The following is a 25,944-nucleotide window of genomic DNA, read 5'->3' as shown; positions in this document are numbered from 1 at the left end:
TGCAAGAACAGCTTAAGACCATTCAGTGGTTGTTTCTACCCATTCAGTGGCCTGAGCAGTGGGAGCTGAAGACCAGTCTTCTGTGGCAGGCTGAGCACTCCAGTCTTCAGTAGGGACCTGATGAATAGGCACAGAGGGCACCTGCACACCATCAGACCAGTCTCCAACCTCAGGCTGAAGAGCGGTGAACTCAGGAGCTGGAGCAGTCCATTTGCCCTGAAATTCCTCCTTGGTCACAGACTTTTCAGCAGCAGCCTGCTCCTCTTTTCCAATCTCTTCAGGATCTCTGTAGAAGTAGAGATCAGGCATGACCTCCCATGGGTGTTCGAGGGAAATGGTGCCACACACGCGCAGAACTTCCAGGGCCAGCATCCACCAGCTCGGACCCACTGAGGGAGCTCCCTTGTTGTTGCATGTGATGGCAATGTCCACATAGCGCAGAGGAAAATCTGTGTGACATAGAGCAATGGTAGGTAGGTTAACATAAGATGTCTCTGTGAGAGGCTGGTGGTCAGCCCTGGGATCAGTAACCACTAGAAGCCGTGGCTCCCTGAAGGCTGCCTGGGTCTGGCTAGTGAAGGTTCCAGGAGTGAAGCGGCCAACAATTGGAGTGGCTCCAGTGGCAGCAGCAAACTTCAGCACAGCCCTCTGGCCAGTATTCCTAGAGGACATGACACTGACATCAGCAGGGTTTTTAAAGGCAGCGATGGCACGAGCTGCCAGCAGAAACTTCCTGCTTCTCCCAGGTCCTCATCAGATGTAGGATGTAGACACCATCACTTTTCTTCTTACAGATGTGCTACTCCATTTGGAAGTCAAGGTTGGTACCGCCTAAGTGGGTTCCTGCTGCAAGGAACTTAAGGACATCCTCCTCCTTCATTTGCAGTACATCAAGGGCTCTAGACATTGTGAAAGTTTCCCTTTAAGTTACAATGAGAATTGTAGGGACCAGCCCCACAGGGTCGGTGGGTCTCTCCCCACATGCAGAGACGAGAGAGCGTAGAAATAAAGACACAAGACAAAGAGATAAAAGAAAAGACAGCTGGGCCCGGGGGACCACTACCACCAAGACACGGAGACCGGTAGTGGCCCCAAATGCCAGGCTGCACTGATATTTATTGGATACAAGACAAAGGGGCAGGATAAGGAGAGTGAGCCATCTCCAATGATAGGTAAGGCCACGTGGGTCACGTGTCCACTGAATGGGGGCCCTTCCCTGCCTGGCAGCCGAGGCAGAGAGAGAGAGGAGACAAAGAGAAAAACAACTTACACCATTATGAGAGACTTTTGGTACTTTCACTAATTTGCTACTGCTATCTAGAAGGCAGAGCCAGGTGTACAGGATGGAACACGAAGGCAGACTAGGAGTGTGACCACTGAAGCACAGCATCACAGGGAGACGGTTAGGCCTCCGGATAACTGCGGGAAAGCCTGACTAATGTCAGGCTCTCCACAAGAGGTGGAGGAGTAAAGTCTTCTCTAAACTCCCCCGGGGACTACTAAGTAGCAGGTGTTTTTCCTTGACACGCTACCGCTAGACCACAGTCCACTTGGCAACGGGCATCTTCCCAGACGCTGGCATTACCGCTAGACCAAGGAGCCCTCTGGTGGCCCTGTCTGGGCATAACAGAAGGCTCGCACTCTTATCTTTTGGTCACTCCTCACTATGTCCCCTCAGCTCCTGCCTCTGTATGGCCTGGTTTTTCCTAGGTTATGATTATAGAGCGAGGATTATTATAATATTGGAATAAAGAGTAATTGCTACAAACTGATGATTAATGATATTCATATATAATCATGTTTATGATCTAGATCTAGTATAACTCTTGTTGTTTTATATATTTTATTATACTGGAACAGCTTGTGCCCTTGGTCTCTTGCCTCGGCCCCTGGATGGCTTGCCGCCCACAGAGAATCTAGAACAATGCCGTATGGGCCCCTCTCTGGGTTGTGTGGAAAAGGCGTGAATTTATTTTAGTTTTTCAAACAAGTAGTGTGCTGGGAGACATCACAAATGCTATTCTCTCGGAGGAACACTTCAATCCTCTTCTCTTGGTGACCTCTATCAGTTTCTCTGGGAAGCCTTCTCCCCGAGCCTCCCATGCCCCTTCCTTCAATTGGGCTATAACCGCCCTCTCTAGACTCCTACAGAGCCTTCTCCCCCAATACAATAGAATCTTTGTGAGGTCAGATATAGTGTCCTCTCAATTGTATCCCCAGGTTTAACACATCACCTGACACACTGTAGGTGCTTAATAAGAGCTTATGGAATGAATGAAGTGCTATTGCAGAGGTAAGCATAAAGCGGTATGTGAGTACAAAGGAAGGGAATCTAAATTGGAGTGGAGGTCTGGGAAAGGCCTCCTGGAAGAGGTGACACTTGAGGCTGACCTGAAGGACAAGTCGGTTAGGTGTTTCAAGTGGTGAGAACGGTAGCGTGAATGCTCAGCAGTGGGAACGCGGATGGTGCCTTTGAGTAATGGCCAATGACAGTATGGCTGCAGCTAGGGTCGGGGGGAATGGAATGGCAGGGAATCAAGCTAACTGACAGGTAGGTGAGGGATGGATTATGAAAAAGCGAAAACCCGCTTTTCTTTTCAGGCTTGGATTTTGTGTTTATTTACTTATTTATTTATGAGAAAGGGTCTCACTCTGTTGCCCAGGCTGGCACGATCTCGGCTCACTGCAACCTCCCAAGTTCAAGTGATTCTCCCACCTCAGCCTCTTGAGTAGCTGGGATTACAGGTTTGCGCCACCACGCCCAGCTAATTTTTGTATTTGTATTTGTAATTTTTTTGAGACAGATCTCGCTCTGTCACCCAGGCTGGAGTGCAGTGGTGCAATCTCGGCTCACTGCAACCTCCGCCTCCCAGGTTCAAGCAATTCTCCTGCCTCAGCCAACTGAGTAGCTGGGATTACAGGCCCCTGCCACCATGCCCGGCTAATTTTTGTACTTTTAGTAGAGACGGAGTTTCACCATATTGGCCGGGCTGGTATCGAACTCCTGACCTCAGGTGATCCGCCGGCCTCGGCCTCCCAAAGTGCTGGGATTAAAGGGGTGAGCCACCTCGCCCGATAGGCTTGGACTTTGTTAAAGGCATACAGAATAACACGAAGTGGTGAGATGCAGAAAAAAGTAGTAATTTAAGAAAACTTGGCTTGCCACGTTGGTTCCTCTAGGGACCAGCCCTTCAACTCCGGGCAAGTCCTATCCCCTCTGACCAGAGGCAAAGTGAAACAGTGATGACATCTACCTCTAGCAGTGCTGTGACGATTAAATGCGATCTTAGGCAAAGCGCCTGGTATGTGCCGTTACTCGAAAAAATGTCAGTTGTCCCTCTTCGCTCTGGCCCCATCCTCCTCATCTGCAAATGCGGGGAGGCCGGGCCACTCTCGCAGGTCACTCCCGGAGCCAGCTGAGCAGTGGGAGGGGAAGCGGTGGGACAGAAGGGCGCCAGCCGGTCGTCCCGGCACCGTGGCTGGTTCGGCTGCCGCTCAGCCGCGCGGGGGCGCTCTAGACTGCTCCTCGTGCTCTATGGTGTTGCCTTCGCCCCGGAAGTAGTTGCGCCTCTGGGGCTGGTAAGGTCGGGCCATGGTGGGGCAGAGGTTGGGAAGATGGCGTGGCGAGGCTGGGCGCAGAGAGGCTGGGGCTGCGGCCAGGCGTGGGGTGCGTCGGTGGGCGGCCGCAGCTGCGAGGAGCTCACTGCGGCCCTAACCCCGCCGCAGCTCCTCGGACGCAGGTAATAGCCGCCGCGCTCTGGTCTTCTCGCCTCTTGGTCCCTGAGCTCTGGCCGTGTATCCTCAGGGGCGGAGGCCGTCTGGGCCTCTTGTGCTGGCCCCCGCTCACCCGCTTCACCTTACCTGCCCCTTCTCTCTCCTCTCTCGCCTCCGTCCAGTCCTCGCTTCTCGCTCCCCTTGCCCAGCCCAGCCCCCGCGAGCCTGCGCTTTCTCCTTTCCCATTGGGAAGGACGTGACTGGAAGGGGAACTAAGCTGAAGGTTCATTGCGTGCCACACTTCATAATCGCGAGTGGAAACTGTTGAGCCAGTTTCTGAAGTGAAGCAGTTAGTACAGCTGGTAGAATGGCGGTTTTTATTCTTTTTCCATCTAATTATAAAGGTTGTGTTCCATTACAACTAGTCGCCTTCTTTAGCTTGTGATCTAAGGGAGGACGAAGTCTGATGGAAGGTATCACTTTGTGTCTGGCAAAGTCGTAGGAGAGGCTTTATTGTTGAATTGAGACAGTGGAAGATTTCGTTTCCGGTTGATTTGGAAAGAAAACTGCCGAACCTTCCGAGTAGAAGTGTGAAGCGTATGGTTGATCAGTATTGCTGATTTTTGCATCACAGTAATTCATTTCTAATTTGAGAGAGAAGAGAGAAATTCCTCACCTGTTTAAGAATCTGATGTGCATTTGGCTTTGAAAATTTTCCTCCTCTTCTGTTCAAAACTTCATTCCTTCCAATTTCTGACTTGGTTAGATGGGTGCCTCGAATCCACCTGATTGCTGATAAGAAACATTGTTTATCAACACGTGGGATAGTCAGTGGTAAATAATCGAGGCTGTAATGTGGCGGAGCCATTGCCTAATCTCAAGGATCACCTGAAGAGTTTGTATGGATTTTATGTCCCAGGCCTCACCCCAGTCCTCCCAAATCACAATCAGGAGAGGGGTGGGTGGAGTGGAAGAACCTGTATGTCCGACAAGCATTCCAGGTGAATTTTATCAGGGACTTGTGAAAACTTTACATACATTGTATCTTCATACACTAACATAGATCTGTCAGGCACTAATCTTAAACTCCTGGGGAGGTGGAAAATGAGGACAGATGGAGATGGTAATCCCATTTGAGATTGCATGGTTTAAGAGGGGAAGAAAAGATTAATACTGGCCGGGCGTGGTGGCTCACACGCCTGTAATCCTAGCAGTTTGGGAGGCTGAGGCAGGTGGATCACCTGAAGTCAGGAGTTCAAGACCAGCCTGGCCAACATTGCAAAACCCCGTCTCTACTAAAAATACAAGAAATTAGCGGGGCATGGTGGCGGGCGCCTGTAATCCCAGCTACTCGGGAGGCTGAGGCAGGAGAATGGCTTGAACCTGGGAGGCGGAGGTTACAGTGAGCCGAGATCGTGCCATTGCACTCCAGCTTGAGCAACAGAGTGAGACTCCATGTAAAATAAATAAATACTGTACATGTATTAGGAAGCAACAGGAAGTGTGTTAAACATTTAAGATTTATGTACACATCACCGTATTGGTTTTAGGAAGGGGAAGCAAAAGAAAACTAATGAGCCTCTAGTAAAAATTGAGTATAAAGACCATTTGAAACAGTGAACCAGAAACACATGAAATGTTGAAGATTAGTATTTAATGTCTGAAAAGCTTGCCATTTGTATAGAAAGTTTGAAAATGACATTTTCGTGGTTGCATAAAAAATATACATGAGAATGTAGGCCTGAAATAGAGCATTTGCCTCTGGGAATAAGTTCTTAAAGTTAATAGTATCAGTTTACCTTATATATAACCTTTATTAGCTGTATGTTGACTTCTTATGGCTTTGAAATTAGCGTGCAGAAGAATGACCCAATCCATGTCATTTGATTTATTAATAATAGGCCTGAAGTGGGACCAGGAATTTGCATTTTACAAGCACTCTAGGTGGTGATACTAGGGTCTGAAAACTACTGCAGGCCCAAGGTGGCCCACCAGCCAAGAATGGTTTACATTTTTAAAGGATTGTAAAACAAAAATAGTAATATGTGACAGATTTCAGTAGTCCACAAAGACCGAAATATCTTCTATCTGGCCTTTTACACAAAAGGGAAAAAAAATCTTATTTGGGCTCCTCGTAAACTTTACTGTTACCAAGGTTTGAGGCTTGAAAGTGGAAACCTGTTTAATTTGCCAGTTGTATGAAACTATCCAAGGGAAGAAAATAGTTGAATTGTAACACTTAACATTTTATATTTTTAAAAAGTTTGCCGTTTGTATGGAAAGTTTATATTGAGATGATAGTCTCTCTCTTTCTGTCCCTCTCTCTATATATGTGTGTGTATATATATGTGCATATATATGTATATATGTGTGTATATATGTGCATATATGTATATATGTGTGTATATGTGTGTATATAAGTGTGTGTATATATATGTGTGTGTATATATGTGTGTGTGTGTGTGTGTGTGTGTGTGTGTGTATATATATATATTTTTTTTTTTAGAGACATTGTCTTGCTCTGTTTCCCAGGCTGGAGTGCAGTGGCACGATCTCAGCTCACTGCAACTTCCGCCTCCCGGGTTCAAGCGATTCTCCTGCCTCAGCCTCCCGAGTAGCTGGGATTACAGGCATGCACCACCATGATGCCTAGCTAAGTTTTGTGTTTTTTGTAGAGACGGGGTTTTGCTGTGTTGGCCAGGCTGGTCTCGAACTCCTGGTCTCAAGTGATCTGCCTGCCTCTGCCTCCCAGTGTTGGGATTACAGGCTTGAGTCACCATGCCTAGCCTCAAAATATCTTTAAGTAAGATACTTGACATATTAGTCAATCGTATATATTATATTTTGTTTTAACTGACCATCTATTAACTCAACTGACCATCTATTAACTCAAGATGGGGTCAAGAAAATAATTTTGTTATGCCAGAGTTTATGTAGAATCCATCCTCCCACCCATTTTTAGAGGCGAGTTGTTCTGTCACCTAGGTTGAAGTGCAGTGGCACTATCATAGCTCACTGCAGCCTCAAACTCCTGGGTTCAAGGGATCCCCCCGTCAGCCTGCCTGGTAGCAAGGACTACAGGTACACACTACCATGCCTCGGGCTCTATTTTGTTCTAAGTGGAATGAATCTAATCAATTGTGTGTGCTTAGACACATTTTGTCTCCATTTGAACATTAGGCCATTTCTACTTAATTTGTTCATACAAATCTTGAGTAACATAAACATTAACACTGACCTGTATATTTAAGTTGTATTGTCTTTACCGTTGCACTCTTAAAAACAATGCACAGGCTGGGCGTGGTGGCTCATGCCTGTAATCCCAGCACTTTGGGAGGCCGAGGCGGGTGGATCACCTGAGGTCAGGAGTTCTAGACCAGCCTGGCCAACATGGTGAAAACCCGTGTCTACTAAAAATACAAAAATTAGACAGGCATGGTGGCAGGGGCCTGTAATCCCAGCTACTCGGGGGGCCGAGGCAGGAGAATCGCTTGAACCCAGGAGGCGGAGGTTGCAGTGAGCCGAGATTGCGTCACTGCACTCCAGCCTGGGGGACAAGAGCAAGACTTCATCTGAAAAAAAAAAAAAAAAAATGCACAAAGGCTGTGCGGTGGCACAGGCCTGCAGTCCCAGCACTTTGGGAGGCTGAGGCAGGAAGATCACTTGAGTCTAGGAGTTTGAGACCAGCCTGGGCAATATAGGGAGACTCCTGTCTCTACAAAAAGTAAAAAAAAATTAGTGGGTATGGTGGTGCTTGCCTCTGGTCTCAGCCACGTGGGAGGCTAAGGGAGGAGGATTGCTTGAGGCCGGAAGGTGAAGGTTGCTGTGAGGTATGAAGGCGCCACTGTCCTCCAGCCTGAGTGAGAGAGTGCAACCCTGTCTCAAAAAAAGACCCAAAAAATAAAACAAAAAACCAAAACATTTATGAGACTGTGTTGTCACTCACTATTAGGTGAACACATATATTGGTGTAACTTTTTCTACTTAAAAGTTATAGGATTGTATTAAAAAAAAAAAAATCTGAGCTGGCCGGGCACAGTGGCTCATGCCTGTAATCCCAGCACTTTGGGAGGCTGAGGTGGGTGGATCACCTGAGGTCAGGAGTTCGAGACCACCCTGGCCAACGTGGTGAAACCCCTTCTCTACTAAAAACACAAAAATTAGCCAGGTGTGGTGGCAGGCACCTGTAATCTCAGCTACTTGGGAGGCTGAGGAAGGAGAATCGCCTGAACCCGGAAAGCGGAGGTTGCAGTGAGCCAAGATCACGGCATTACACTCCAACCTGGGCAACAGGAGCAAAACTCTGTCTTAAAAACGAAAAAAAAACTGAACCATAACTGTGGCTGGTGGCAACTTAAGTATTCATGACATCCTCCCACTTTGAGCACATTTGATTGCTTCCCCAAATCACTAGTTCCTGGCAGAAGGACCAAAGCAGCAGAGTCAAGGCAGGCCTGCTGTCGTGAGTTGTCATATGCCTCAAGGGACCCTCTTTCCCATCCCCATCCATTTTATTGCGGCGCTTCACTTTGTTTTCCAACTTATTCAGGTAAGTAATTTATTTCCCTGTCTTATATACCCATCTGATTGGGAAGAGGTGAATAACCTAAACCTGTGAATAAGATAGCAAACATTTGCAATTAGGGACATTTATCATGCTTTTCCTTGTTTCACACTTTAAGAAATTTAAGGCCGGGTGCAGTGGCTCACTCCTGTAATCCTTTGGGAGCACTTTGGGAGGCTGAGGCAGGCGGATCACCTGAGGTCAGGAGTTCGAGACCAGCCTGGCCAATATGGCGAAACCCTGTCTCTACTAAAAATACAAACAAACAAAAAAAAGTCGGTCCTGGTGGCAGGCATCTGTAATCCCAGCTACTTGGGAGGCTGAGGCAGGGGAATCACTTGAACTCGAGAGGCGAAGGTTGTAGTGAGTTGAGATGGTGCCACTGCACTCCAGCCTGGGTGACAGAGCGAGGACCTCCCCCCCCCACCAAAAAAAAGGAAATTTAAAATGAAAGCTCACTAAAAAGAGAAAATGTACCTTATATAATATGTAATAAACATACTACATCTAAAAGCATCCTTATTCCAATAGAAAACCAAACTGTAACTGACCTAAACAATTAGGGGAATTTATTGGTTTATGAAGTTCAAAAGTGTAGAGGTAGGACTGGCTTCTAGCGAGACAAGTCCAGTGTCTCAAATTGTCACCAGACACCATTTTCTCCATGGCTTGTCTCTGTTTCCTAAATGTTGGCTTTATTCTCTCAGCATGCTATCTCCTTGTGGTTATAAGATGGCTGCCAGCAGCTCTTGGGGCTATATATTTTTAGGTGCAAATCTAGCAGGAAAAAAAGTTGTCTTCTCCGTTATCACAAACAAAATCTTGAAATTGAATTTCACTGGACCAGATTGGCCTAACTTGGGACAGGTGCCCATCCTTGAATCCCTTGAAGTTGCCAAGGAATGGGATGTGAAATTTGGCTTAAGCCAATCGTGGGCTTGGTGTGTCTCATCAAATGAAATGGCTGGAAATTCTAGAGTATGGTTTGGAAAAGGAGAAGAGGGCATGGATGCTGGGAGTAAGTCCTAGTGAAACATTTGTATTGGAATTCTTTATTTGGTTACCTAGATAGGATTAATCTGTGGGACAACAAACCATTCTAATTTAAGTACAAGTATTGTTGGAAGAGTGAGGAATCAGGTTCTAGCTCCTTGCTATTCCAAGTGGTTCATGAACTAGCAGTTTGGGTATCATCTAGGACAGGGGTTTGGCAAACTTAGTTTGTAAAAGGTCAGATAGAAAATATGGCCGCATGTGGTCTTTGTTGCATATTCTTTCTCTTTCTTTTTAAACAACTCTTTAAACGTGTGAAAACCATTCTTAGTTGGAGACTCAAATCCACTCTATAGGCCACAGTTTGACAACCCCTAACTTAGGAGCTTGTTTAGATATGCAAAATCTCAGACTCACCTTGCCCCAGACCTACTAAATTACAATGTTTTTAATGAGATTTCCAGGTGATGTGTATGTAGACTAAAGTTTCCCCAAACCTGTGGTATGAATAGATCTTGACTCTGGCGGCACATGAGAATCACCTGGGGAGGTCTTACAACTACTAAGGCCTTGGGTCCACTCCTAGAGATTCTCATTTGTTATAAGGTAGAGCCATGGTGTAGGACTTTTAAGAGCTCACCAGGCAGTTCTAATGTATAGCCAGAATTGAGAATTACTGCTCTAGACTAGGAAGCATAACTGCCTCTGCCACATCTAGTGTGGTAGATAAAACACCATGGCCACAATATTTTGTAGTTCTTATCCGAAATTGGAGTCAACTTCCCTATTCCTTGGAGCTGGGTTGGACTTGCGGCTTAGTTTGATCGGTAGCATGTGGTGGAAGTAATATTGTGCAAGGTCCAGAGTCGGCGTCAGAAGACCTTGCAGCTTTTCCCTTTGCCCACTTGGAACACTCCCTCTGTCATGGTAGAAGCCCCCACTAGACTACTGAACACCAAGGACAGGGTGGTGAAAGAGCAAGCAGACAACAACCAGCACTAAGGCTCCAGGTACGAGTGAAGCCATCTGAGACTCTCCAGGTCTGATTAAGCAGTCAAGAGTACTGGCTGGGGCTGGGCGCGGTGGCTCATGCCTGTAATCCCAGCACTTTGGGAGACCGAGGCGGGTGGATCACTTGAGCCCAGGAGTTCGAGACCAGCCTGACCAATATGATGAAACCCCATCTCTACTAAAAATACAAAAATTAGCCAGGTGTGCTGGTGTGTGCCTGTAGTCCAGCTACTCAGGAGGCTGAGATAGGAGAATTGCTTGTACCTGGGAGGTGGAGGTTGCAGTGAGCCGAGATCATGCCACTGCGCTCCAGCCTGGGTGACACTGTCTCAAAAAAAAAAAAAAAAAAAAGTAATAAATTATGGTTTTAAGCCAGTGCATTTTAGAGTGGTTTGTTAAGATGTAGATACCTTAATTTTAAAATGCTTTATTACTAAAAAATTCTAATAATCATCTGAGCCTGCAGTGAGTCATAATCTTTTTGCTGGTGGAGGATCTTGCCTCTGTTGATGGCTGTGGACTGATCAGAGTGGCGGTTACTGAAGGTTGGGGTAGCGGTGGCAATTTCTTAAAATAAGACAACATGAAGTTCGCCACGTTGGTTGACTCCTCCTTTCACAAAAGATTTCTCAGTAGCATGTGATGCTGTCTGATAGCATTTTATCCACAGTAGAACTTCTTTCAGAGTAGGAGTAAATCCTCTCAAACCGTGCTGCTGCTTTATCAGCTAGGTTTATGTAATAATCTAAATCCTTTGTTGTCATTTCAACAGTGTTCACAGTGTCTTCACCAGGAGTAGATTCCATCTCAAGAAACCACTTCCTTTGCTCATCCATAAGAAACAACTTCTCATCTGTTCAAGTTTGATCATGAGATTGCAGCAATTCAATCACATCTTCAGGCTCCACTTCTAATTCTAGTTCTCTTGCTCTTTCTTTTTTTTCGAGATGGAGTTTCACTCCTGTCACCCAGACTGAAGTGCAATGGTGCGATCTTGGCTCACTGCAACCTCTGCCTCCTTAGTTCAAGCGATTCTCCTGCCTCAGCCTCCTGAGTAGCTGGGATTACAGGCACCCACCACCATGCCCAGTTAATTTTTTTGAATTTTTAATAAAGATGAGGTTTCACCATGTTGGCCAGGCTGGTCTCGAACTCCTGACCTCAGGTGATCTGTCTGCCTCGGCCTCCCAGGGTGCTGGGATTACAGGCATGAGCCACTGCACCCAGCCTCTAGTTCCCTTTCTAATTCTACCGCATCTGCAGTTACTTCCTCCACTCAAGTCTTGAGCCCCTCAAAGTCATACTCAAGTGTTGTAATCAACTTCTTCTAAACTCCTGTTAATGTTGGTATTTTGACCTCCTCTCATGAATCATGAATGTTCCTGATGACATCTAGAATGGTAGATCCTTTCCAGAAGCTTTTCAGTTTACCTTGCCCAGATCCATCAGAAAAATCACTCTGTGGCTATTGCCTTACAAAATGTATTTCTTTTTCTTTCTTTCTTTTTCTTTTTCTTTTTTTTTTTTTTACAAAATGTATTTCTTAGGGGAATAAAAAAAGAAAATATATTTCTTAAATAATAAGACTTAAAAGTTGAAATTCCTGCTTGATGTATGTGGTTGCAGAATGGACATTGTGTTAGCAGGCATGAAAACAACATTCATCTTCTTGTACCTGTGCATCTGAGCTCTTGGGTGACCAGATACATTGTCAATGAACAGTAATGCTTTGAAAGGAATCTTTTTTTCTCAGCATTTGGTTGCAACATTGGGCTTAAAATATTTGGTAAACCGTTTGGGCACAGTGGCTTGCGCCTATAATACCAGCACTGTGGGAGGCCAACGCGGGTGGATCGCCTGAGATCAGGAGTTCAAGACCACCCTGGCCAACACGGTGAAACCCCATCTCTACTAAAAACACAAAAATTAGCTGGACATGATGGCAGGCGCCTGTGATCCCAGCTGCTCGGAGGGTTGAGGCAGAACTGCTTGAACCTGGGAGGCGGAGGTTGTAGTGAGCCGAGATAGTGCCACTGTACTTCCAGCCTGGGCGACAGAGTGAGACTCCATCTCAAAAAGTAAAAATAAACAAATAAAAAATATTCCATAAACGATGCTGTAAACAGGTGTGCTGTAATCTAGGCTTTGTTGTTCGATTTATAGAGCACGGGCAGAGTAGTTTACCATCATTCTTAAGGGTTCTAGGATTCTCAGAATGGTAAATGAGCATTGGCTTCAACTTAGTCACCAACGGCATTAGTGCCTAATGAAGTCAGCCTGTCCTTTGAAGCTTTAAAGCCAGGCATTGCCTCCTCACCTGTAGCTATGAAAGTCTTAGATGGCATCTTCTTCCAGTAGAAGGCTGTTTTGTCTGCTTTGCAAATCTGTTTAGTGTAGCCACCTTCATCTTAGGATCTTCTTGATAAGTTGCTGCAGTTACTACATCCACACTTGCTGCTTCAAGTTGTACTTGTGTGTTATAGAGACAGCTTGTTTCTTAAACCTCATGAACCAACCTCTGCTAGCTTCAGACTTTTTTCCTGCAGCTTCCTCAATTCTTTCAGCTTTCATAGAATTGAAGGAGTTAGTCTTGCTCTAGATTGGCTGTGGCTTAAGGGAATGTTGTGGCTGATTTGATCTTCTATTCATGTAATTTTTTCCATGTTGGCAATAAGGCTGTTTTGCTTTCTTACTCTATTTTTTTTTTTTTTTTTTGGAGACGGAGTCTTGCTCTGTCGCCCAGGCTGGAGTGCAGTGGCACAATCTCAGCTCACTGCAGCCTCCACCTCCCAGGTTCAAGCGATTCTCCTGCCTCAACCTCCCCAGTGGCTGGGATTACAATCGCCCGCCACCATGCCCAGGTAATTCTTGTATTTTTAGTAGAGATGGAGTTTCACATTGTTGGCCAGGCTGGTCTCGAACTCCTGACCTCAGTTGATCCTCCCGTCTTGGCCTCCCAAAGTTCTAGGATTACAGGTGTGAGCCACCACACCCAGCCTACTATTTTTCTCTTCTCAGGAGTAGCACTTAAAATTTCCTTCAGTAGTTTTGCTGTTGTTGATACAGAGTCTAGTTCTGTCATCCAGGTTGGAGTGCAGCAATGCATTTGTAGCTCACTGCAACCTTGACCTCCTGGGCTCAAGTGATCTTCCTGCCTCAGCCTCCCAAGTAGCTAGTACTATAGGTGCAAGCCACCACACTTGGCTAATTTTTTATAGAGACAGGATCTCACTATGGTGCCCAGGTTGGTTTCAAACTCCTGAACTCAAGTGATCTTCCTGCCTTAGCTTCCCAAAGTGCTGGGGTTACAGCTGTGAGCCACCATGTCCGGCAAGAATTGTTTCTTTGTATTTACAAGTCGGCTATTTGTGCCAGAGGCTTAGCTTTCGGCCTATCTCAGCTTTTGACATGCCTTCTTCACTAAGCTTAATTATTTCTAATTGGCTGGGCACTTTGGGAGGCCGAGGCGGGAGGATCACGTGAGGTTTGAGTTCGAGACCAGCCTGGCCAACATGGCGAAACCCCATCTCTGCTAAAAATACAAAAATTAGCTCAGTGTGGTGGCAGGTGCTTGTAGTCCCAGCTACTTGGGAGGCTGAGGCAGGAGAATCGCTTGCACCCGAGAGGTGGAGGTTTCAGTGAGTCGAGATCGCGCCACTGCACTGCAGCCTGGGTGATAGAGCAAAACTCCATCTCAAAAAAAAAAAATTATTTCTAATGATTTCAAGCCAGAGACATGTGACTGTTCCTTTCAGCTTGAACACTTAGCGGTGATTGTAGGGTTATTAATTGACCAGTGTCAATATTGTTGTGTTCCAAGGAATAGGGGGGTCCAAGGAGAGGGAAAGGTGGGCAATGGCTGGTTGGTAGAGCAGTCAGAACCTACACAACATTATTAAGTTCATTGTCTCATGGTTCATGGCACCCAAAACAATTTCAGTAGTAACATCAAAGGTCACTGATCACAAATCACCATAACAGATACGAAAAAATTGAAGTGTTGTGAGAATTACCGAAATGTGACACAGAGCCACCAAGTGAGCGCATGCTGTTGGAAAAATGGTGCCGAAAGACATGCTAGATGTATGGTTGCCACCAACCTTCAATTTGTGTAACAAACTTGAGATATCTGTGAAGTACAATAAATCGAGGTATGCCTGTGTGTGATGTATTCAGTATGTGTACCTACTGATAAGTTCTGAACTTAACCCTGGGGCCAACTTGTGTAATGTACTCTTAATGTCCTCAGCTTGACGCACACTTCTGGTGAGATCCTCAAGGTATATATTTTAGGCAAAAAGGTCTGGCTTTGCTTCAAGTCCAGATTCCCAACCTAGCGTGTTTATGTTCCTTTTAAAACTTGTGCTTCAAAATTTTAAGTGAATTGGTAACAGGTAGAAGTAATTTTTTATTAGAATTGATTGTGTAGTATTAAGCTGTTGGAAATACAAATCCTTTGTATTTCTTATCCTTTGTATTTCTCAGTCCAGTACATGACAAATGCTAGGAACCAAGATTACTGGGTTACAACTTGCCATCTTTAATTAATTAATTAATTTTTTTTTTTGAGACGGAGTCTTGCTCTGTCACTCAGGAGCTCTCACATTGGAGTGCAGTGGCGCGATCTCGCCTCACTGCAACCTCTGCCTCCTGGGTTCTAGAGATTCTCCTGCCTTAGCTTCCTGAGTAGCTGGGATTACAGGCATGTGCCACCACGCCTGTAATCAAAATACAGGCGTGCACCACCACGCCCAGCTAAGTTTTGTATTTTTAGCAGAGATGGAGTTTCACCATGTTGGCCAAGCTGGTCTCGAACTCTTGACCTCAGGTGATCCTCCCACCCCAGCCTCCCAAAGTGCTGGGATTACAGGCGTGAGCTACCATGCACGGCTGTCAACTTGTCATCTTTATGGTAAATATATTCCTGTTACTTTATGATACACCTTTGTTTTGGCCCAAAGTGGCATTACTTGTTTTGATTAATTAATTGCAACTTTACTTACTAGACCTATCTCCAGGTTACTTTGGGATCTTTAAATCAAATCCAGTTGCAAAAAGTTAACATCTACCACTTTAAAAATTATACCAGGAATACATTTGGCAGTAAATAAACTGGTGGTTGTTTAAATAAGAAGGAGAGTTATTTATCAAATATAGGATGATGGGAGGTAAGTGGCTAGTGTCTTTGCTCAGTGGCTCAAAAATGTCAAGGTTAGTGTCTGAATCCCTTGGCCTTTCTCTTGGCATTTGAGATGACTGCCTCGTCTCTAGGCATTATATTCTTATTTAAGGCAGAAAGAAGGGGGCATGCTTGACATCAGTGACCTGTCCATTTTTATCAGGTAAGCAAAACCTTTCCAAGGGGCTCCTGAAAAATTCTTATGTTTCATGTGGCTGTAATCCTGTGTGATATGGTTACCACTAGCTCTAGGGGAGCCTGGAAAAGTGAAGATATTTCCTATTACAGAAAAAGCAGGCAAGGGGAAAGGGTTGGAAATAGATTTGGGATTAGCTATTCAACAGAGTTTGCTAAAGGATATTCGTAAGACTGGTAGCAGGCTCTGAAGGGAGTTAAGAGCCATTTAGAGCAACAGTACCATTGGTTGCCTAAGTTTATAACTTTCCAAAATAGATGAACTTACTCAAACCTTTTCTGCTTTTTCTGTAATAGATTTCTTTGAAAGTAATATCACTTATTTGGAAGTATAAATTCTGAAATTAAAATCTCAAGTCAAATTACTTTATAATCACTTTCCTCACTGTGATTTCTGAGTTGAATTGAGTGGACTCAGTGTTGAAGAGAAAGGGCATTCTTAGGCCAGGCATGGTGGCACATGCCTGTAATCCCAGCACTTTGGGAGGCTGAGGCGGGTGGATCATCTGAGGTCAGGAGTTCGCGACCAGCCTGACTAACGTGGTAAAACCTCGTCTCTACTAAATACAAAAAAATTAGCCAGGTGTGGCGGTGCATGCCTGTAATCCGAGCTACTTGGGAGGCTGAGACAGGAGAATCGCTTGTACCTGGGAAGTGGAGGTTGCAGTGAGCTGAGATCACGCCATTGCATGCCAGCCTGGGCAACAAGAGCGAAACTCCATCTCAAAAAAAAAAAATGCATTCTAGGCAAGTAATAGTAGTAGCAGCTATACTATTATTCTGAGTTTCATTTATTTCCAAAATGCCTATTAAGATACCTCCACCTGGATGGTCCTATGAGCATTCTTTAAAATACTTTATTGAGATATAGTTTACACACAGTAAAATGTGTAAGTATTAAATATACAGCCAGTGCATTCTGATTAAGGTATACACCTGTGTGACTATCACCTAAATCAAGATAAAGATGGCCATCATCCCAGCAAGTTTCCTCTTGCTCCTTTCCTGTCAAGCCCCACCCATTCCAGGCAATCGCTCATCTAATATTTATCACTACAGGTTAGTGTCTGTCAGCTTCTTAGCAATGGAAGTCACAGAATCACATATCATGTACTCTTTTGTATTTGACTTCTTTTGCCAAAAGTGTTTTTGAGAGTTATCCATGATGTATGATTAGTTCTTCCCCACCCCCCCCAGCCTTTTTTTTTTTTTTTTTGGCCAAGTGTAATATTCCATTATATGAATATACCACAGAATTTCTCCTGTTAATGGAAATTTAAGTTTCAGTTTTTAGCTAGAGGAATGAAGCTGCCATGACTGCAATCATTTTAAACAGTACCCCAGCTGGAATTGTTCGTCTCTTACCTCCCAGTTGCCTATTTTGAGGCTTCCAATTTTCCTTATCTTATTGAATAGTACCACCTTACTTTGAATATAGTACCACCTTACTTTGAATATAGTACCACCTTACTTTGAGTATAGTACCACCTTACTTTGAGTATAGTACCACCTTACTTTGAGTATAGTACCACCTTACTTTGAGTATAGTACCACCTTACTTTGAGTTACTCAGAATAAAGCTTAACCATTTTTTGATCCCTTTTTTATTCTGACAGATAATTATTGACCTTTTATTAGGGACTAGACTTGGTGATAGAGATACAATGAATATAAAACTGTAATCTAATGGGGGCGTGGGCAGTAGTGGAGATAAGTATTAAAAAACTGCTTTGGAACTCTAGAAGTGCAAAGGAGAGAAGTACCCAGCCTGGGGCAGCTAGGGAAGACTTCCTGGAGGAGGAGATATATTAACTGAAATCTGAAGGGCCCAAAAAAGTTAAAGGGAAGTATATACCAAAATATGAGTAGCACTGTCGTAGTTAAGAGAGCAAAGCAGATCATAGGAACTGCAAGAAAGTCAGTATGACAGGTATAGAGAGGATTTGAGGTGGCAGAGGGAGGAAGTGGCAAGAGGAAGGGGTCGGATTGAAGGGATGTGTGCTGAGTTTGATGGGGTGATGAAAAGTTATTGTGGGGTTTAAAGCAAGGGAACATTACATTTGTGCTTAATACAATGTGAAGGATGCACTTGGAGTGGGGCAGTACTGGAAGCAAGGAGATCTGCTAGGAAATGGTGGCGTATTCCAGGCCAGAAGGGATGAGCTAAGGAGTTGCATTAGAATTAGGAAGAGATTTTTGGCCCTCTGAGAGGACATTTGAGAAACTATAGAATGTTGAGGAAAAGCAATGTGAGGCCAGAAGAACATGCAACAGGTTAAAGTGTTTGAAGTTAAGGAAAGTGTTGCCATGATCCAGGCATGAGATAAGGGACTAGACTAGGAATTTTAAAAGTATTTTTGATAGCGTTGGCTTTTAATTGAATAAGCATAAAGGAAAGATAACTCCAAAATGACTTCTAGATTTTTTTTTTTTTTTTTTGAGACAGGGTCTTACTCTGTCACCTATGCTGGAGTGCAGTGGTGTGATCTTGGCTCACTGCAACCTCCACTTCCCGGATTCAAGCACTTCTCGTGTGTCAGCCTCGCGAGTAGCTGAGATTACAGGTGTACACCATCACGCCCAGCTAATTTTTGTATTCTTAGTAGAGACAGGGTTTCCCAGTGTTGGCCAGACTGGTCTTGAACTCCTGACCTTAGGTGATCTGCCTGCCTCAGCCTCCCAAAATGCTGGGATTACAGGTGTGAGTCGCTGTGCCCAGCCTAGATTTTTTTTTTTTTTTTTTTGAGATGGAGTGTCGCTTTGTCTCCCAGGCTGGAATGCAGTGGCACAGTCTCGGCTCACTGCAACCTCTGCCTCCCAGGTTCACGCGATTCTTCTGCCTCAGCCTCCCGAGTAGCTGGGACTCTACAGGTGTGCACCACCACACCTGGCTAATTTTTGTATTTTTAGTGGAGACGAGGTTTCACCATATTGGCCAGGCTGGTCTCAAACTCCTGACCTCGTGATCCACCTGCCTCAGCCTCCCAAAGTGCTGGGATTACAGGTGTGAGCCACTGTGCCCGGCCCCTAGCCTAGATTTTTAACCTCAGTAACTGAGAGAACTCTGGTCTTATTGAAAGAGTACGTCAGAAAATGGAGGTGTTTGTAGAGGAGAATGAGTTAATTCTATTTTGAATATATTGGTTTTAAAGTAATGGGGAGCATATCCAAGTAGCATTATTCAGTATAGAGTTGGAAATACTGGAGTAGAAAGTTCAGGTTAGGACTAAAATAAATTTGAATGATGTACGTGCTTAGAAGTCATTCAGGTCACAAAAGTTCAACCAAATAGCTTGTTTTAGGGGCTGGGATACAAAGACAAAAGACCTACCCGAGCTCTGCTTTTGAGGAGCTTTGAGGCTAGTAGAAGGGATAGTATGTTATGATATTCCTCCCTGAATATTATTCGTTATATATATAATATCTTTGAACATACTATCCCTTCTAGAAGGGATATTATAATATCCCTTAATAATAATAATATACATTATTATCTCTTATAATAATAAGGGATAGCCAGGCGCAGTGGCTCATGCCTGTAATCCTAGCACTTTGGGAGGCCAATGCGGGTGGATCACCTGAGGTCAGGAGTTCGAGACCAGCCTGACCAACATGGTGAAACCCCATATCTACTAAAAATACAAAAATTAGCCAGGTGTGGTGGTGGGTGCCTATAATCCCAGCTACTAGGGACGCTGAGGCAGGAGAATCACTTGCATCTGGGAGGCAGAGGTTGCAGTGAGCCAAGATTATGTCATTGTACTCCAGCCTGGGTGGCAGAATAAGACTCTGTCTCAAAATAATAATAAGAAGGGATAATATGTTCAGGATACAAACAGAAAGGGATCTTTACTTTGTGACCTGGGAAAGTTACAGTTTTACAAAAGAAAAAGAAGACTGTTTCAAGAATTTATATGGGTTGAGTTTGAATGGGGTAGAGGAAAAGGGGAAGATACTGGGAGTTAAAGATGAATTTGAAGAGTAGGAAATGCTGTTACAGAAGCTAGGACTAGGAGGCATGATCAGTAGTGTCAGATATTTTGAGGAGGTCAAGCTGTAAAGACTCAACAAAATTTTTTTTTACTGTTGGGGTAACAGCTCACAAATAATTTGGTGGATGTCCCCAAAACAGTGAAATAAAGGGAAGAGGTGAGAAGAGTGTTTTAATTTATAATGGGCAATACTTAGAAAAGAAAATAATTATTGAATTTGGAGTGGCTTCAAGGACAATACATTTAAATATTTGTTCCAGAAATTGACCAAACTTTAAACAAAAAACCAGAAGTCATTCTGACTGAAACTGACAACTGGTGGGGCACCATGGCTCATGCCTGTAGTCCTAGCGCCTTGGGAAGCCATGGCAGGAGGATTGTGTGAGCCCAAGTGTTCAAGACTAGTTTGGGCAACATGGCAGAACCCCATCTCTACAAAAGTTACAAAAATTAACAATGTGGCAGCCTACGCTTGTTGTCCCAGCTACTTGGGAGGCTGAGGCAGGAGGATTGCTTGAGCCTGAGACGTGGAGGCTGCAGTGAGCCATGATCGTACCACTGAGCGACAGAGGGAGGGAGTAATCGTACTCTAGCCTGGGCGACAGTGGGAGGGAGACCCTGTCTCAAAAAAAAAAAAAAAAAAAAAAAAGAAACTCACAATTTAGAGTTCTCTAGCTTTTTACCAGGTCTTCAGATTCTTTCTGTGTGGAGGATGGATACAAATTATTTTGTTGACTGATAGAAAGTAATAGCCCAAAGTAGTATCCTCTGAAGTTGCTGTAGTTTGTGTGTCACCTTTTCCAGAAAGGTTGAATTTTGTGACTTTGAATTCTGTCTGAGAGTAGGAGTCTTGGCTGTTTTTGGACTGTAGAGTGAGAATAAATTGAGATGGTGATGATGCAGGCCAAGTGGAGGTTCATAGAAGTTGATGTTTGCAAGACGCCACTGTGTTTCTCATCTGTTATTTTTGCCCCATAGGTTTAACTTCTTTATTCAACAAAAATGCGGATTCAGAAAAGCACCCAGGAAGGTTGAACCTCGAAGATCAGACACAGGGACAAGTGGTGAAGCATACAAGAGAAGTGCTTTGATTCCTCCTGTGGAAGAAACAGTCTTTTATCCTTCTCCCTATCCTATAAGGAGTCTCATAAAACCTTTATTTTTTACTGTTGGGGTAAGAGCTCACTTTGCTAGGAGTTACCTACCTTGCTACAAATGCAGTGTTAAAGTACTTTGTCCAGTTTGGGCTCCCTTAAAGTAAGGACAGGTGGAGGGGGGGATCAAAAGGAGCTGGGCTCATGAATTCTAATTATAGAGTCTGAATTTTTTTTTTTTTTTTTTTTTTTGAGACGGAGTCTCACTCTGTCGCCCAGGTTGGAGTGCAGTGGCGCGATCTCGGCTCACTGCAAGCTCCGCCTCCTGGGTTCACACCATTCTCCTGCCTCAGCTTCCCAAGTAGCTGGGACTGTAGGCGCTGGCCACCATGCCTGGCTAATTTTTTGTATTTTTAGTAGAGACGGGGTTTCACCTTGTTAGCCAGGATGGTCTCGATCTCCTGACCTCATGATCCGTCCGCCTTGGCCTCCCAAAGTTCTGGGATTACAGGAGTGAGCCACTGCGCCCAGCCTAGAGTCTGAACTTAAAAATTGCTTTTATTATTAAATTCTGGCTTACTTATGTAAGCCCTAGAGAATAAACATATGGGCCTTGTTTGGTACAGCATTTCAAGCGGTGCTAAGTTGGTATTTTCAGTTTTATTTGAGGATTTATAGCTGGAAACAGGCCCCAGGGTATTGTGAAGTTAATACAATGGGAAACAATAAAATGTCCTTTTTGGCCAGGCACAGTGGCTCACGCCTGTAATCCCAGCACTGGAGGCCAAGGTGGGTGGATCACCTGAGGTCAGGAGTTCGAGACCCCTCTGGCCAACACGATGAAACCCCGTCTCTACTAAAAATGCAAAAATTAGCCGGGCCTGGAGGCAGGTACCTGTAATCCTAGCTACTCCAGAGGCTGAGGCAGGAGAATCACTTGAACCTGGCAGGCAGAGGTTGCAGTGAGCCCATATCGCACCATTACAGTCTAGCCTGGGAGACAAGAGTGAAACTCCATCTCAAAAAGAAAAAAAAAAAGCCCTTTTCACTTATTAGGTTTCACTGTGCCAAGTATTCCCTTCTGTTGGTTTGTAAAAAGCAATGACAGTGAAGAATTCTCCTTGGAAATAATGTATAGATCTATTTCCCTCTTAAATCTATTTTGTAATATATCTAATTTTATATAGTTTACAGGCTGTGCATTTGGATCAGCTGCTATTTGGCAATATGAATCACTGAAATCCAGGGTCCAGAGTTATTTTGATGGTATAAAAGCTGATTGGTTGGATAGCATAAGACCACAAAAAGAAGGAGACTTCAGAAAGGAGGTAAAGATAAACACTGCTTTCTTTCTTCTAGTTAATCACGGTTTTAAAAAACTGATACTTAATAGATGCACATGTTTTCAGTGTACATGATGCATTCACATAATGTGTAATAATGAAATCCGAGTAATTGAATATCTATCACCTTAAACATTTATCTTTATGCTAGGTGTATTTGAATTGTTCTCCACTAGCTATTTTGAAATATACTATAGATTATAGTTGACTGTAGTTACTGTACTGGTAATCCCAAGTTTTGAAGCCTGGTTATTTATGAAGTGCTTTTAGTTAATGGCAACATCAGATTAATAGATGTCAAGTCAGTGCACTTAATATTCTTCACAGTAAGTATTGATTACTGTTTTATATGTCTGGTGTTGTACTTAACAGTGTTCCAGAATTCTGTCCCTCTACCCACATGCATCAAAAATCACCACGGATAGTTGTTAAAAATGTTAACGTTGGCCGGGCACAGCGGCTCAAGTCTATAATCCTAGCACTTTGGGAGGCCAAGGCAGTCAGGAGCTGGAGACCAGCCTGGCCAACATAGTGAAATCCCATCTCTACTGAAAACACAAAAATTAGCCAGGTGTGGTGGTGCATGCCTGTGGCCCCAGCTACTCATGAAGCTGAGGCAGGAGAATCGCTTGAACCCAAGAGGCAGAGGTTGCAGTGAGACGAGATTGTGCCACTGCACTCCAGCCTGGGCGACAGAGCGAGAACTCGTCTCAAAAAAAAAGAAAAAGAAATTAATGTTAATAGTTGTTAATGCTTCTGCGTGGAGGATGTCTCAGCTCTACTAAAGTTTAAGGATCTCAGTGGATCTCAGCTCTACAAAAGTTTAAAGGCCGCTGTTTTACTTGGATCACCTTGATGGATTGCTTTAGAGCAGCAGTCACCAACCTTTTTGGTACCAGGGACTGGTTTTGTGCAAGACAGTTTTTCCACAGGTCGGGGTTGCAGGGGTGCAGATGGTTATGGGATGAAACTGTTCCACCTCAGATCATCAGGCATTAGATTCTCATAAGGAGCGTGCCACCTAGATCCCTCGCATGTGCACCTCACAGTAGGGTTTGCATTCATGTGAGAATCTTATGCAGCCACTGATCTGACAGGAGGCAGAGCTCTGGTGGTAATGTTCTCCCACTGCTCACCTCCTGCTGTGTGGCCCAGTTCCTAACAGGCCACGGACCACTAGTGGTCAGCAGCCGGGGTGTGGGGGACCCTGGCTTTAGAGTACGTATTTGAACTGCAGGGAATTTTTCAAAATATACATGCCTTAGGGATAGAGCTAGCAAGTGATTTTTTTTTTTTTTTCTAAGAGACAGCGTCCCACTCTGTCACCTAGGCCTCAGTGCAGTAATGGGATCATAGCTCACTGAAGCCTCAAACTCCTGGGCTTGAGCAGTCCTCCTGCCTCAGTCTCCTGAGTAGCTGGGACTACAGGCATGTGCCACCATGCTGGGCCAATTATTTCATTTTTTGTGGAGACAGGAGTCTCACTTTGTTGCCCAGGCTGGTCTCAAACTCCTGGCCTCAAGTGATCTCCCACCTTGGCCTCCCAAAGTGCTGGAATTTCACAAGTGTGAGCCACTGTGCCTGGCCCCAAGAGGAGTTTTAAACGTTTCTCAGTGACATGATATTTACACACCTGTGGTAAATGCCTGCTGTTGAGTGTCTCTAACTGTGCTTGAGATGAAATACGGGGGAAAAAAAAATATGGAGCTTTTAGAGCTTTTCATTTACTTTATATGCAAGTCGATGGCCCTCTTTCTTAACTGATTTCTTAAAAATGTTTGCTTTTAGATAAAACATGTATTTTATTTCTTTTTTTTTTTTTTTTCCTTTTGAGACAGAGTCTCGCTCATTGCCCAGGCTGGAGTGCAGTGGCGCGATCTCTGCTCACTGCAAGCTCCGCCTCCCGGGTTCACACCATTCTCCTGCCTCAGTCTCCCGAGTAGCTGGGACTACAGGTGCCCGCCACCACGCCCGGCTAATTTTTTGTATTTTTGGTAGAGACGGGGTTTCACCATGTTAGCCAGGATGATCTTGATCTCCTGACCTCGTGATCTGCCCACCTCGACCTCCGAAAGTGCTGGGATTACAGGCATGAGCCACCGAGCCCAGCCAATATTTTATTTCTTTTATTCACCAATACATATTGAACACTGAGATTTTAGTTAATATGTGGTTTCAGGCCCATTTGGTTTTCAAGCACTTCTGTTTTTTTTATGACACATTGCCCTTCCAATCTGGAGAGTAGGTTGATATCTTTACTTTTCCCCTTCCTTGGAACAGTGTGATCCTGGCCAGCAAGAGCCTGAGAAGGAAGCCATGTATTTTCTTTTTGCTAACGATGTTTTGAGTTTTCTCTAAGTAGGGAAAGGGATTCATTCCTCCTTGTTTTCCCATGGGCACATTCAAGAAGCACGAGCCCTATCTGTGTTAGAGAGGCTTTATGCCAGAACAGTGGATAATATTTGCAGGTGAAAATGACAATAACTAGCCATCGGCATCTGTTCAGTCAATGTATTTGAGAAGATAGTAAAACTGACCTATTCCATTATCCTGGATCTCTTACAAAGCTATAGGTTTCCAGCACATGTCTGCACATGAAATTTTGATATCCAAATGTACCCAAATGGTTCTTGAGAATGGTGAAAAATGATACAAACAGTATACATAATCTTCATTTAAAGATTGATTTGTTTATAATATAATTAAATGATAAGTTTAATGTATAAAACCTATGCCCATTAAAGAAGTTTGAAACAATATGTAAATTTAACATGGAAACATGAAAGTCCTGGGAACCCCTTTCGTGCCACTATACATGAAGTTCTGGGAGTTCATACACAGTGCAATTATAATTATAGAAATGGAATCGGCCGGGGCGGCTCACATCTGTAATCCCAGCACCTTGGGAGACTGAGGTGGGAGGATTGCTTCAGCCCAGGAGTTCAAGACCAGCCTTGGCAACACAGGGGGACCCTGTCTCTTAAAAAGAAAAAAAAAGAAAATAAATGGAATTATACATACTAATCTGTAGTTTCTTTTACCTTGGATTTTTTCTTTTAATAACAAAATCTGGTTCAATTTCATAGTTAGAATATATTTTTTATTTTAAAACTTTAATCATGGAAAATTTCAAGCAGATACAAATGTAGAGAGAATAGTATGATGAATCATTATCGTCCAGCTTCAGTGTTCCCCAAGACAGGGCCAATTTTTTTTTTCATCTATTTCCCTTTTTTTCCCTTCCCTTTCCACCCTTGTATTATTGTAAAGCAAATTCTAGACGTATTTCATGCATAAAATTTTCAACATGTATCCCTGAAAAATTAGGACCCTCCTCTTTTTATTACACTCCAGTACCATTACTATATCTTTAAAAAAGTGCAATTTAGTAGACAATATTCTCAGAATTTTAAAACATAAGACCTTGGTATGAATAATCACTTCCTTGGTACCTGTCTGTATCTGCGAGTGTGCTAGGGGCTTTACATTATTGTTATTCCTTGTGATAACACTGCTGGGTACCTATTATTGTCCCATTTCATGTGTCAAGAAACTGAAGTTTAGAAATAATTGTCTGAGGTTCCAGAGCTATCCAGTGGTTGGTTCTGTGTGGAGAATGTGGGCTGCCTGACTATAAAACACGTGCCTTTTCCACTCCACCACGTATTTATTATGTCTGTGACCACCAGTGATTTTTGCAGAAGAGGAATTCCTCTTATGTGCGAGGCATTTTCTTCTGGTTTTTCGTTTTTGTAGCCTGAAATTTCTCACATATGGTGATGCAATTTTCCGTCTGTTTTAGATTAACAAGTGGTGGAATAACCTAAGTGATGGCCAGCGGACTGTGACAGGTTTGTGT

At 44.1% G+C, this 25,944-nt stretch overlaps 1 protein-coding gene and 1 pseudogene across 8 annotated transcripts in view; one reads left to right on the top strand and one right to left on the bottom strand.

Moving 5' to 3' along the window:
• Positions 1 to 12: 12 nt before the first annotated feature.
• Positions 13 to 907, bottom strand: LOC101137432 (small ribosomal subunit protein uS2-like; annotated as a pseudogene).
• Positions 908 to 3,536: 2,629 nt separating this feature from the next.
• PARL (presenilin associated rhomboid like) overlaps positions 3,537 to 25,944 on the top strand; it is a 58,701-nt gene continuing 36,293 nt past the window's right edge. For 5 of the 8 annotated variants that reach the window (XM_019024366.4, XM_055381978.2, XM_055381982.2 and 2 more), the window contains exons 1-4: positions 3,560 to 3,740; positions 20,627 to 20,822; positions 21,930 to 22,070; positions 25,888 to 25,936. In XM_019024366.4, the coding sequence (XP_018879911.3) occupies positions 3,616 to 3,740; positions 20,627 to 20,822; positions 21,930 to 22,070; positions 25,888 to 25,936 (511 nt within the window). In that variant the 5' untranslated portion in view covers positions 3,560 to 3,615. Of the gene's footprint in view, positions 3,741 to 20,626; positions 20,823 to 21,929; positions 22,071 to 25,887; positions 25,937 to 25,944 lie in introns of all 8 variants that reach the window. The other 3 variants (XM_019024365.4, XM_004038084.5, XM_055381981.2) reach the window with 3 other exon arrangements.

The sequence above is a fragment of the Gorilla gorilla genome, chromosome 2, assembly GCF_029281585.2.
Source record: "Gorilla gorilla gorilla isolate KB3781 chromosome 2, NHGRI_mGorGor1-v2.1_pri, whole genome shotgun sequence".
Taxonomy (NCBI): domain Eukaryota; kingdom Metazoa; phylum Chordata; class Mammalia; order Primates; family Hominidae; genus Gorilla; species Gorilla gorilla.
This window is presented reverse-complemented; position numbering and strand designations above follow the sequence as displayed.